The sequence below is a fragment of the Sinocyclocheilus anshuiensis genome, unplaced genomic scaffold, assembly GCF_001515605.1.
Source record: "Sinocyclocheilus anshuiensis isolate Anshui unplaced genomic scaffold, SAMN03320099.WGS_v1.1 scaffold1047, whole genome shotgun sequence".
Classification (NCBI taxonomy): domain Eukaryota; kingdom Metazoa; phylum Chordata; class Actinopteri; order Cypriniformes; family Cyprinidae; genus Sinocyclocheilus; species Sinocyclocheilus anshuiensis.
The window spans coordinates 375025-389434 of NW_015542400.1; the positions used below are offsets into that span (position 1 = coordinate 375025).

Here is a 14410-nt window from a genome sequence, read left to right on the forward strand (position 1 = left end):
GCATCATGTTTGTTTTCTTTATTTTATAAAAGCACAACGTTTTGTTGATATTGTGAGTGCACACAAATAAAAGTAGACCCTTTACAGTTACGAATGATGCATTACTCTTACCTTTATGAGCAAAAATGACGGAGTATCCACTGAAAAAAAATGCAAGTGATCGCGCTGGTGTCTCTATGTCCTGCAAAGCGCGCTTCAGCTTCCACTCTCTGCGCAAACTATTGGATACAGCGCACATTTATCTAGGTTTAACGTCTAAACATTGTTATATGCTTGAACTGTTTTACATCTATAGATTTTATTTTAGTCAGGTCGTGATGATTTGAGAAGGCTAAATTGATCAAGCATATGCTCACTGTCTGCCGCTGGCCATTTGGTCGTTACTTTAAATGCGTAACGTTAATTAGGCTATGTGAGTACTGCTCATGTTTGAAAATAATATATGAAAAACAAAATTATTTTACATAAAAACATTAGGCTATAGCTTATATTTATTTAGTACATTTTTAAATTAATGTAAAAACTAAAATGAATTGTAAAACTGAAAGTATTTTTTTTAATTGTGTTCAGCACGGTGGGCCGCATTTGAATTCGTGACGGGCCGCGGGTTGAGAACCACTGGCTTAGAGCATCTTTTGGCCTATAGGTTAAGTGTAAAGTAATCGGCTCCCTTCCTCTGCCTAAAACCCATAAGATGGCCACTTTATCTCTCCCCTCCTAGTTACTGCAACAGTTTTAACAGGTCGAAGCTAGTATCTACAGTGCACTCTCTTCATGCCTGGCAGACCTAGTTCAAATCTCCACCTCCTTTCCTGAGCAGCAGCCAGGAAGTGTGTCTCCCGCTGAATGTTACGAGGACCAAAGCGCCATCTGGTGGCAGGTATGCACACAGTCAACTCACCGGTCCACGGCTTCAATGTCAAAACAGAACCTTTTCTCGATGGAGTCCGTTTTCCTTCTGGTGCAAGATTTGAGCGTAAAGCTTTCCTCATCTCCCTGAAAAGAAAAACATGGTTTACTAAAGGCCCACATTTTGCCACCACATTTTCAGTGTTTCACTTATTTCACTTATTTTTATGTGAGCCTGGACGGCCGACAGGAAAATGTGACCAGATGTTCTATATTTACCAACTACACTGTCATCACATAAATGATTATATAAATGAATAATAAAGTGTCAAGTTACCTCCCTATCTTCTTGCAAAGTGTGGCCAAGGAATGGGTGTTCAAATGCGGTCAGCTATTTTTATTCCAACACTTCACAACTCCTTTGCCGACTAGCAACACATTACACGCATGCCTCTGGAGTTCATTACCAGAGCGCTGTCGTTCTCTCCTGCAGTGTCCTCTTCACTTACAGTCTAATTGTTTCTATCACGCCACTCTGCGGAGTGACTTCTCTCTAGTTTTTTTTTTACTCTCTTCACATTCCAGAAAAGGTGACAGCATTATGCTAGCACAAGGACTAGGTACCAAACAAACTGTGTACGCTTACAGAATGCAATGTCTGGAAATGTGAAACAAGGCTGCCTGTGAGTACGCACATGAAACTAAAACTGACCAAAGGGACTCTGTGGTCTAGTCTACACTAAATCTGCAAGACTGCATGTACACAGTAAGTGTATCATTTGGAACAAAGTCATGTTTTCAGTTCTAAAAGCATTCAGGTATTCACATTTAAACCAGGCACTTCACATGTGCATCCTGCTGCCATCTCTTCCCAAGTTAAACAATGCACACACACCCGGCCATCCACCTCATCTAAAAGAAAATGTGATTCATCAGACCAGGCTCCATGGTCCAGTTCTAATGCTCACGTGCCCATTGTAGGTGCTTTCAGCAGTGGACAGAGGGTCATCAAGGGCACTCTGCGGCTATGCAACCCCATACACAAGAAACTGTGATGCACTGTGTGTTCGGACATCTTTCTATGAAGTTTTTCAGCAATTTGCTCTTCTGTTTGATCGGACCATATGGGCTAGTCTTCGCTCCCCATGTGCATCAATGAGCCTTGGGTGCACAGACCCTGATGCTGGTTCATCGGTTGTCCTTTTTTGCACTACTGTTGGTAGGTAACAACTACCTTACTAATTATTGAGAATTGGCCCCCAAGCTAAAGTGTGACCCAATGTTATTCACTTCACCTGTCAGTGGTTTTAATGTTGTGGCTGATCAGTTTATATAGCTCGCTCATGAAAATATGTTGAAGATTAGTGGACAGGCAGTCAATTTGTTATCTGACAATTGGTTTCCACCGTGTGCTTAAAAATATGAGTTTGTAATTCCTGCTTGTAATCCCTCTGGACATTCGCCTGCTAAGCCTCCAGTATAAGTCTATTTACTGTAAACATGTTCATTTTAACCATCTGAAGGATGAGCTGAAATGACTGTTGTAACTGGCATGTCAAAGATGCAATACATAAACATTGGGTTGAAAAAAAAAACAGAATAATAAATGAAAAGTCTGAAAACTTTTATGATGTATAGAATGTTTATTGTTAATCTTTATTAAGCTGGGACAATATGTGTGTGTGTGTGTGTGTGTGTGTGTGTGTGTATACATAGGGGTGCACATAAGTTTTTCAGTCTGGTTCTCATGAAAACACCTGGAGATTTGGTTTGGTGCTCACACTGCAATAGTGTGACCCATTAAATATAACTATAAAAAAAACTAAAATAATTAATAATAGTAATAATAGTATTATCGCACTTTATTTAGTTAATTTAAAAAAATAAAATAAAGTGTGATAATACTATTATATTTTAAAATTAAAAGTGAGTATTAAATAAAAAATACAATTATTTTATAGTACACTTAAAAAATACAATGCTAATATTTACATTTCAATTTTTTTTCTTATTTTTCCTTTTTTATTTATTATATGAATTTTCAACATTTTCAAACCTAAAATCAGCAAGCTTTTATTTTGGCGGGTTGCCAGCAAGTAAGTATGCACTACTGGTTTTAGCGAATGCCGAGTGAAGCGCGTCACTGAATGAAGCGTCCCAGTTTTGCATTTTGCTGTGTAACGGTTCAAATTCCAACTCAAGAATCAAAAGAAATGTTTTAAGTCATAAATTTACCTACATTAAATTAAAGGGTTTTTGTTTCAACAGATTGTGCATTTCCTTGTAAATATGTCAGCAATAACATAAACCATGCAAACCACAAAACAATATAACTCTGCATTCAATTTATAATCACAATAAAACACGTTTTCTGTTTGCTTTTCTCTTGCGATTGGCAGGTTTGTGTGTTTAGCAGAGGGGTGGTAGTGTGTGGTCGGAATGTAATCAGGCCGCATGCAGTCCCTAGTGCGAGAGTCGTGCTATTGACCCTGCGTGTGTGGCAGTGGAGAGTGAGACGGGCACAGAGCCAGGTGCTGATACTGGTGCCAGCTTAACGATGCGATACGCAGCTTCTCGTGCCAAGATCAGAGTCTTGTCAGCATGGGGAACAAACTTGTGGCCTGTGCCAGCATCCACTCTCCAATCCAAAGGTTACACATACTGTTGAGTGAAAGGGCACGAGAGGGATTGTATGTGACCGAGAAAGAGAAAAAAGAACTACTTACATTTTTGGCCCCAGACTTCTGATCAAATAGCATCATGGTCATGCGTTTGGGCTCTCGGTGATAGATGCAGTAGTACTTCACCCATGTGGACACGAAGGAACCTGATTTGGTATAAAACAGGGGGCCATGTAAGAAAAAGACAGATAAACAGCAAATGGATCACAGAGCTTTAATTTAATTCAGTGTTCATGTGCCTCCAGGAACAGGGATGGGAAACACTGTTTTAAGCAATTAAAGTTTTGTGTGATAGAGAAGGAGAGATATGGTAAACGCTTTGAAGGCTTCGATTATGTGAAACTTTGAAGCAATTGTGGAAAGGAAAAAAACAAAAACTGAGTGAAGTGAAATTTAATACTGAGCAAGAGCATAACAGTTGCCGTCCATTTTTTCACAATCTTTGGTTCTTATTCATTTCTTAATAGGGATTTCAAAAAATCTTCAGTAAAAAGCTCAAAGCCATGTAATACCAACACAGGTTCATCGCAAATCCTCGACATGTACATGTGCAAAACTTCAAATACGTAACTATATGTTCAACACAGTGCAGTTTCCAGCTGAATTTTGAACACTGGAGGCAGTAAAACACCAACATTTTTTATTTATTTATGATTACCAGAAAATCAATTAACAAGGACTTATTTTCATGCCACTTCTTTGCACAATACTTTGCTATCACCTTAAAATACCTTTACCATAGTGCATGATTTCTAAACCAATATATTTTAATATGGATATCACATATTCAGCTGTATGTGCATGGATTTTCTGCTTTAGTAAACTTGCTTGGCAGCTCACCTGGTACACCAGTGCACTTGCAATGCATAGCACTCAGGTATGAGTCTCATGAAACATGGTTCTATAAAAGAGCTCAAAAGTGTGTAAAAATAAGGTAAATGGCAAGGTTTTTCAAGCAAATGCATTTTTATCTCACTTTCTCTTTCCTTAAACACCATCGGTTTGGTTTACGGTATGATTTAGTGTAGGGAGTATGTTCATTTTAAAGGCAACAGAGCATTAACCTTTTAGTGACACTGACTGGACATTTCATTTATCAACTGCCACGATACATGCATGAACCAATGTGATTAAATGTTGGCACAGTTACATCTATCTGTTTGGAGAAAACTGAACACGCTCTAGTTACACTTACTGAACATTTCATTTTAGCTACATTCACATTGCAAGCATTGGTGCTCAATTCAGATTTATTGCTCATATACAATTTTTTTTTTTTTTTTTTTGGTGTGGCTATTCACATTGTCTTTTTTGGTAACACTCTAGTTTAGGGACCAATTCTCACTATTAACTAGTTACTTATTAGCATGCATATTACTAGCATATTGGCTGTTTATTAGTACTTATAAAGCACATATTAATGCCTTATTCTGAATGATCATATTCTACATCCCTTAACCCTACCCCATTGTGGCCAATATCTGACCCGCATGTGCAAAACGATAACAAGACAGCATGAAGCGCACTGTCATACGGAAGTAAACATAAACACTGAGGCCACTGAATTAAGCTTTTTTGCGTTTATTTATAACTGATATGCCACGGAAGCCAGCAAATTTGTGAGCAGGTGATAAAAAGGATGAAAATGAGGAGAAAGAGAGCAAAGTTTTTTAATATTTATAGTACGACCCCTTAAGTTTAGCTTGTATTGAGCTGTCTCTCTAATACACAGTAAAAAAACACCTCACTGTCTCTCTACAACGGTGTGTCATACTCACAGAGTGAACAAAGAACTACCGGTATGTAAAATCTTTAGAGTGAATCCTGTCAGAGCAGAATTATGACAAATTTCGATCTATAGTGGCGTAAAAGTCGAATTCCGATTTGACAATTCAGACTGAGGTTGCATTGCAAAACATCTGACCTGACTCGGATTTAGCACCAAAAAGGCTACATTCACACTGCAGGCAAATGTGGCCCAAATCTGAATTTTTTTGCTCACAGACTCAGATCTGTTTTTCTCATGACAGTGTGAATGTCAGGATCATGTGGATTTCACCACGTTTGTGGAGTGGATTCTGGTGAGAAACGGATCGCCTCTCACCATCACTCCTGAGGATGATCTCGCCAGATCCACTCCGGACCCAGAGCCCAGCCCACCATCTCCCCGCTGTGCGGAGCTAAAGCCCGAGCCCACCGATGACGGAGAGCCAATTCCCGCCGCGATCTACGAGCCAGCGCAATGCCGAGCGACTGAGCGCAGGATCGCCCCGGAAGTAGAGCCCAAGCCGTCAGACCAGGTGCGAGATCAATGCCCGCCACGAGGGAGAAAGCCGCGAACGGTGTGAGCGCGGAGAGGAGCTCCGCCCCCTGCACCACGCCTGAGGGTGAGCTGAGTATGGCGTGCCGAAAGTGCCAAAGCGAAGAGGAGAGGGCTCCAGTCCCCGAATCCAGTTTTAAGCCCTGAATGCCCGGAGAGGCACAAATGGCCACCCTCCCACCCGCTCCTGCCTCCTCCACCGCTGTCGTCTGGCAGCCCCTCTGCTCGCCCTCAGCCCACCATCAATACGGTGCGAGCGCCGCGGGTCTGCCATCCTTCAGCGTTGCCGTGGCTGGAGAATCCCTCACCTCCGCCTTGAGCCTCCGAGGCCCGGACTCTGCCTCGGCTCCTAGCTCCCTCACCTCCACCGTCACCCGTCGACCCACCAGCTCCACCGGGCTCCCTCGTCCCTCCGGCTCCGCCTTGGTCGGGCGTCGACCCGCCATCGCCTCAGGACTCCGCTCCTCCGGCTGCACCTCGTTGCTCCGTCCCACCGGCTCTATTGGGCTCCTTCCTCCCGCCAGCTCCACCTTGGTCCTCAGTCGCTCCGGCTCTGCCGTGGATCCCCGGATCTCCGCCTCCGCCTCCGCCTTGGTCACCAGAGTTCTCGGCTTCACCCTGGCCCCCCGGATCCTCGGCATCCCCCTGGCTCGTTGGCTCTCCGTCTCCGCTCGGGCTCCTCCACCACCTGCTCCGCCGCCATTGGTCAGCCCCCTGGAGTCGGCGGCCATTCCTCCTCCATGGCTCCTCCCTCCGTCGGATCCTCCGTGGGCCGTCTTTATGGCTGTGGCCTGGGTGCAGCTGGACTCCTCCTGCTCCAAGCCCCTCCTGTCTCCTCCCTCCATCGTCTCCTCCCTGGACTCTGTCTGCCGGCCCCCTGCCGGGTGTCCGTCCTCCTCCTGAGCCTCCTCCCAAGCTCCCACCTGTGCCTCCCTCTGTTGTTGTTATGGTGCGAGGACGCACCTTCCGGGAGGGGGCGAAATGTCAGGATTGGACCTGTTTTGTCATGTGTTTCAGTTCCTGTTTTGCCTTATTTGGTCTCCTCCGTCGGATCCACCATGGGTCGACATTATGGCTGTGGCCTGGGTCCTGCTTGGCTCCTCCTGCTCCGGGCCCCTCCTGACTCCTCCCTGGCTCCTCCCTCCTTCGTCATCTCCCTGGTCTCTGTCTGCCGGCCCCCTCCCGGGTGTCCGTCCTCCTCCGGAACCTCCTCCCAAGTGCCCACCCATGCCTCCATCTGTTGTTGCTACGGTGCGAGGACGCACCTTCCGGGAGGGGGCGTAATGGACTATCTGTGTTATGTTTTGCCCTGTTTCTGTTCCCTAATTTGGTCATGTTCCTGTCCTCATTTTAGTAATTAGTTTGATTAGTCATCCCATACACCTGTGTTTCCCCAATCAGCCCCTGTATTTAAGTCCTATTCTGTGCAGTCTGTCTCTGTCGGTTCTACTTGTTATGTTCATGTATTTCCTGCCGTTCCCAGTGTTGGATGTACCCTGTGTTTCTTGGATTAAAGACTGTTTCGTTTATTTCTCGTCTCCATCGTTCCTCGCCATCACAGATTGTGACAGTGATCAGCACAAACCTGATATTTTCTATTTTGATTTGTGCCACTTCCGTATGTGCTACTACATCTGATACAGGTCAGATGTTTTGCAATGCAACCGCAGTGTGAACAGTCATATCGGAATTCATATGACTTTTACGTCACTCTAGATCAACATTTGTCACAATTCTACGCTCATGGGAGTCACTTCAAAGATTTTACATACCCAAAGTTATCAAGACAGTTGCAAAAGGTAGTCAGTGGAAGTACAGTGACGTGTCAGAACTTATAAGTATTGCAGTGACAACTCTATATACAAGCAAAACATAAAGGCTCGTATCATAAAAGTTTCAAAACTAAGTTTCATAAATAAACACATAATCGCTTACTTTATGTCCTCCGTGTTTACTACCATATGACAGCGCACTGTGTAAGTGTTGCCAAGTCCACAGTTTTCCCACGGAATTGGGCTACTTTTTCACTGTTGCCGCGGTTGTTTTTCAACTCCGTGTGTTAAAGCGCACCCACTAACGCAATATATACCCCCTGGAACGCGACTGGGATAGTTTTGGACTAGTTTTGAGAAGCATTTGGGCAGATTTTGTTGTGAAAACCTGGCAACCCTGTTCGTGTTGTTCTTTTGCACATGCGGGTCAGTTCAGAACCATGATCTTTTGACACTGGAAATCTGATATTGGCCACATTTAAAACAAAAATGTGAACAGCTATACAAAAAAAAAATCAGATTTGAGCAAAAATCGGAATTGAGCACTAAGGCTCGCAGTGTGATCATAGCCAAAGTGGCCCAAACCTGAATCGAAAAGATCAGATTCCATGTGGTTTGTGCTGTTCACACTGTCATGACAAAAAACATACTGTATAAGCAAATGTATAGTGACATATAATCAAAAAATCGGATTTGGGCCACATTTTCCTCCAGTGTGAACATAGCTTTTGAAACTGCTGCAAAACATGCAAGAAGTAACGTTGCATAATTTTTGCAAAAAAATAAATAAATAAATAACATATTTAACCCATGAAGCACTGTGAATAGTGAAGCATTTAATTTATATTTAAATAGTAGCCTACGAAATAAAATAACTGAATTACAGTTAGTGATATGTATGAAATACAATACATTTTAGGTGTACTGCAAAATATTTAGATTTATACAAATATACAAGTAGTTTGAGAATGCAGGGAGAATAATGACGTTCAGTGACGTCACTTGCAATGCTTCATGGTAGTGGAACTGCTAAGCTGTTTTGTGTTGGCTCGCCATTTGGGATTGTGGGTACACACACACACACAAATCACACTACCCTCTACAGTGGCCGCAAGTCAGTGTGATCAGTTGTGTCTTAGAAATCTGAAAAGCTCCAAACTTTTCGACTCACGTTTCTCTTGCACAAACAGGTATCCTTCTATTGTGTGTGGACTGATGCTCTTATGTTCGTGCGGGTTTTCCTTCATCTTCTTCATCAAACATTCCACCTCTGAACGTGTGCTCTCGAACCGGTTCCGCGTCTGAAATACCACAAAGACAGAGAAGGAGAAGGAGAAGGTGAATGTTCCAAAAGATATGAAGTTTTGAGAATGGTTGTGAAAAACTTGCCACTCACTGTAAAAACTCTGCACTGCAAAATACTTACATGAAACTACCGCTCTGCTTAAATATAACAGATCATTGACCAGGCTTATTGTGAAGTGGCTAGTTTTATGGCAGTTGTTATTTGCAATGCATTTTGGCAAACTGCACCCATCAGGGGTCGGGTTCGAGTCATGATTCTATCCTGTCCAGGGAACATACACTCACCCTGAACTAAAAGATTGGACTTCTCAGAACAAGAGATGATGATTTACTTGCAATTTACTTTAAGGTGCAGTAATATTGACAGCTAGTGGTGGAAATAGGTACTGCGCAGGTTGTCAGATTGACACACAGGAACAAGCGCAACTGACAATGGAAGGTGACGAGCCTTATGCTGTAAGCTGATGATTTATCTGTTTTTTTTTATATGCTTCTGGTCATAGGGCTTTTTAGATGGATGTCGAGGCTTTTTAGGTCGGGTAGAGTCTGTGATCTCTGACCCAGTTCGTTTGCTCGCTTCTATGGCTGCAGTACGCTGTGTTTTCCACCATCTGGCAACCCAGAGTGTCAAAATCCTATTAGGTAAACCGACAATCTGACAAGGAATGACACCTTTGAAAGCAGAATTGTAGCATTGTTAGCATGTTTCCAAAATATCTGCAAATGGATTTTGGTGTTTTATGCTTTAGTACAATCAAAAAATTACATACAGCACCTTTAATGCATTGAAGTATGAGTATGAACTAATTCTGCTCTCCTAATTTGTAATATCAATATCTATGAGGGTCTGTTGTAAGAAATGCACTCACATTTTGAATGCTGATTGTGAGGTCTGTCTTGAAATGGTTGAAGTCTTTGGCCAGTTCGTACCCATGATGATAATATGTAAACAGACCTTGTAGAAAAGCCAGCAACTACATCCAAAAGAGAGGAAAACAGCCATTAATGAAGAGATTATAATATAATATAATATGATATGATATGATATGATATGATATGATATGATATGATCATGATATTAAGTTTTACCGGCTCCACAAACTCAAACATTTTCCTCTCCTGAACTTCCTGCACTTTGAAGACATATTCCAGCGAGACTTCATAGAAGTGATGCCTCACGATGTCCACCTGGTTATCCGCCTGGGAAGATTTGTGAAGAAAAACAGAAAACATATACAGATGTCCATGAAATCAAACTGGGCTTTGTAGCCTTTAGTCCATGATGTCTACAATAGCAGAGTGTAAACCAAATGCTTTGGCTATTACAAATGAAGTCAAGCCTTTCAATACATCTGCCCCCAATTTACTGTTTTATAGGAAATCAAACCAGATGATTGCTAGTCTTAAAGTGCAACAGCATGCAAAAAGACCATTTTAGTCTCAAGTAAAACAGCATTAATAGCAGAACATACTTCATGAAGGTGTGCTTCCTTCTTCTTCGCAGACAGACTGAGGTGTTTCTCCAACACTGTACAGTACTTCTCCGTCTCTTTATCATATTTCTTTTTGGCTTCCTGTGGGATTAAAATGCAAACTCTGGGTTACACAGACAACAGCCGAAATGTTATATGGTGAGATTTGCATGCATGTATGTATACATCTATATTCATTTTAAATTGGATATGCAGTATTTAACTTTTTTTAAAGCAGTTACAGTGGGTCGTTTCAGTTTAAAAATACACACATACACTTGAATTAAACTATATCAAGTAGTGTGTTTGGGGTGGATGCTGAAGCTCTCATACCATTACCATACATGCTTGTAAGTACATTTGGCAGTAATATTTTAACCATTTTTCAAAGACAATATAAGTAATTTCATAATTAGTCTTAAGTTCAACTAATTGCATTTAATTTAAATTTAAACTATAACACATTTTCTTTTATTGCAAATAACATGCAATTAAGTGTCCGAAAACATTATTCAGTTTCGCACTAGTGTAGATTCTTTTAAAGTACACTATTTCTGTAATAAGTACTTTTAAGCGATGTGTACTTTACAATGGCTCGTTCTTTTCTTTTCTGTTGTAACATTCTTTCTGTAACAAAAGGTGCGTCCCAAATTGCGTACTTATGCACTATTCTATGATGTTTTGTAGTATAAATAGTGCGAGTAGTGCGTTCACACTGAAAATTTCACAAAGAAAAAGTGCACTTTAAATACCCGGATGATGCACTTAAATAACCGAAAAAACGAAGGCTGCATCCGAAAACTTAGGCAGCTGACTTGCTGCCTCGCTGCCGTATGAGGCAATGACTTTGCAGGCAGAGTTTTTGCACGAAGGCACCTCATGAAACTGATTTCGGACAGGCTTCTGGGGCAGAGTAACGGTTTAATGATCTACAGAAAACTATAGAGAGCTTTGGTGATAACTAAGTGAATATTTCATTACTGCAATATTAATTTCTCGCTAGAAATGACATCAAAAGTGGAAAACGTTGATCAGAAATGTACATTTACACACAAACTGACCACCAACCGCAACTTTCAGACGCCATCTTTATTTTTAGCTCAACCGTCACGGAATGGAACGCACAGGATTGTGGGATATCAAAGGCAGCGAAGGATACATCTATGCTGCCTTCAAAAATCGGCCAGATGAAGGCATCTCAGGAGGCAGGAACTGAAGCTAATATTGAATTCGGACGTGCCTTGATGCCTTCCTAACTTGGAATGCGTCCTCCAAAGGCAGCATTTTTCAGTTTTCGGATGCAGCCGAAGTGTGGAATGTTGAACACTTCATGCACTCAACTGTCGCAGCTTTAATTACGTAGGGAAGAGGGAGGGGCTATCAGACTCAGTTTATGAATGACAAAATAACCTTATATAATCCATACACTACATGGTTGAGTACATAAGTACATAGTGTATAAGTGTATAGTGCATAGTGGGTCATTTGGGACACAGCTAGAGTTGTTGTAACATTCCAAGGAGCTGTAAAGTTGGCAATAAATTTGAATCATTGTTTAAAAAAAAAACAATGAGGCATGCACAAATCTGTGCTACATGTCAAATTTAACAGATTTTTTGTATTAGTTTGCATTCATAAGGAACATCACAATGAGTGTTTACACATCATAACCAACAGATGGTAGTGTTGTTTAAACAGTTACAGTAGCTTCTTCGAAGCACTTTGATCTGTAATGGCTTGGCCCACATGGAATCTGCCAGTTTTGACGCTGTGACTTCAATCTTAAGTGACAAATTTGCATTTGAACAAGGTCAATGGCATTGATAACTGAAAACATCTACATTCTGCCTGGACTTAAGAAACACAATAAGACTCTCTCTGCTATGAATACCATAACAACATAAAGCGATTTCACCTTTGGTGAAGGTGCTCTCACCTTTGCAGCTCCTATCTGCTCCTTCCTGAAACGTTCCAGTGGCAAGATCAACACATCACTGGCATTTTCAATCTGAGGAGACACAAGTCATAGGGTTCCTTTTATCATCTACATCTAAAAATCACATTTAGCCAGCTTTCTCCCCATTCTTTGCTACATACGTTTTGAGAACTGCTTACTCTCACTTAAAACAAAATGGACTAATATTTATATCCCTTAAAGTTGGCATTAAATATATAATTATATATATTGCAATATCGCCCGGCCCTAAAACCGCTTCATGTTAATGCTTTATACTGTAAACATGACATAACATATATTTATTTATTTATTATGTATTATTTTATTTATTCTGTTCATCATATAAAGATAGTATATGGCCACAAAGATATTTTTTTTTAATAAATTACAGATAGTAATATCCATATCCAACAATCAAGTAATTTAAATATTCTAAAAATGAAGAGTATTTCATCTCCATCTCCATTTCTTCTTTTTTTTATTTTATTTTTTTATTTATTTTTATTTTTATTATTATTTTTATTTTTTTTTATTGGATGGATGGATGGATGGATGCAGTCCAAACCAAAAGATAAGATTATTCATAAAAAGTTGCTTCGCATTTTTTTAACATATTTGAGTTACAAACAAAAGACTCAAGACAGTAATGAAATATAAATATGACTGGATTGGCCACGTTTACAGTCATGAACATATAGATCCCTATGTTGGTGTGACCACACATTAGCAAGTTGCAGCTTTGCTTGGCAACCATAAACCACCTACCATTACACAGTCTACATCGGATATGTGTCAAAGTGAAATCACACCTATATGCTATAAAGCATGTTACAGTTTGCAGAGTAGCAGATGTCTCTTTTATTTTTATTAAGTTTATTTAGTCCACTTATTTTTATTTATTTTGTCTTGTTAAACATCTTTTATGCAAAATGTCTTATTCAGGACAGTATTCATTAAAAAATAACATTTTGTATGATCCTTCTTATTTTGTTAAAATAATGAACATTTTGCAGATTCTGCAAGGTGAATGTAATTTTTTGACCACAACTGTATATCATCACACTGTCTAAATCAGGAAAAAATAGAGTCATACAGGTTTGGAAAGACATGGAAGTGAGTTTCATTTTTTAGTGAGCTTTTCCTTTAAACTATTAGTGATAAACAAAACGATAATGAAGCTGATGATGGTGATGTTGAAGAAACCAGCTCACCATTCGTGTCCTCTCATCTTCCAGGTTCCGTAAGACTCCAGCAAACTCCTGTAGTGATTTGGCTTTGAAAGAAACGAAATAAGACTGGTGATCACACACAACATCTTGACCACATTAGCTTAATTTGCATCTGCAAGAGCTGAAGTCAGTCATTTGTCATTTTATAATTCACAACGGACACCCTGAGATTTCAAGTAAGAAATTGTTATTCAAACCGAGCCAAGATCAACACTTTTCACAGCACAACTCTTTAAAGCAAAATTGTGCAACAAGGTTTGTGTTTAACATACAAGTCTGTTTGACAACCATGAGAAGGTGTCAACACAGAGCTAGCATGTGATTAGCACTCTTACCAAAAAAAAAAAACAGTGGCCAAATACCAACTTCTGCAAAGCCTATATTTAACACCTGTGACTAAAAAAAATTAATTAAAAAAATCTAGGCGAGGAAAAAACTGTGAGGTGCAAACATGCAGTGTTGATGTGTTGGGTATTGTGCAAAAAAGACCCAACATACTTTTTCACTTTAACATACTTTTAAAAAGAGTACTTATTACAGAAATAATATACTTTAAAAGAATATATATGCAAACTGAATGCAATATTTTCAGACACGCCTGCATGTTATTTACAATTAAAATGTATTATAGTTTAAAAATCAAGCGTAGCGTTAGTTCTGGCAGGTCACGTTAGTCAAGCTCGCATCAGCTGACTCTCAGCTGATCCCCATCAACCTATAGGAATACGACACCTATCTAAGTATTCATATATAAGGTCCCTCAGTATTATCAGCAGTTTTCGCATTGCTCAATAGCTAATTACCCTCCTCCATCCCCAGCTCCTC

At 40.4% G+C, this 14410-nt stretch overlaps 1 protein-coding gene across 1 annotated transcript in view; it reads right to left on the reverse strand.

Moving 5' to 3' along the window:
- The window catches only part of LOC107692919 (rho GTPase-activating protein 26-like), a 112634-nt gene that overhangs the window by 38570 nt on the left and 59654 nt on the right, over positions 1-14410 (reverse strand). The window contains exons 3-10 of the mRNA XM_016492123.1: positions 13568-13629; positions 12336-12407; positions 10400-10501; positions 10017-10127; positions 9797-9901; positions 8794-8923; positions 3576-3676; positions 902-996 (exon numbers count right to left, since the gene is read on the reverse strand). Of these exons, the coding sequence (XP_016347609.1) occupies positions 902-996; positions 3576-3676; positions 8794-8923; positions 9797-9901; positions 10017-10127; positions 10400-10501; positions 12336-12407; positions 13568-13629 (778 nt within the window). The remainder of the gene's footprint in view (positions 1-901; positions 997-3575; positions 3677-8793; positions 8924-9796; positions 9902-10016; positions 10128-10399; positions 10502-12335; positions 12408-13567; positions 13630-14410) is intronic.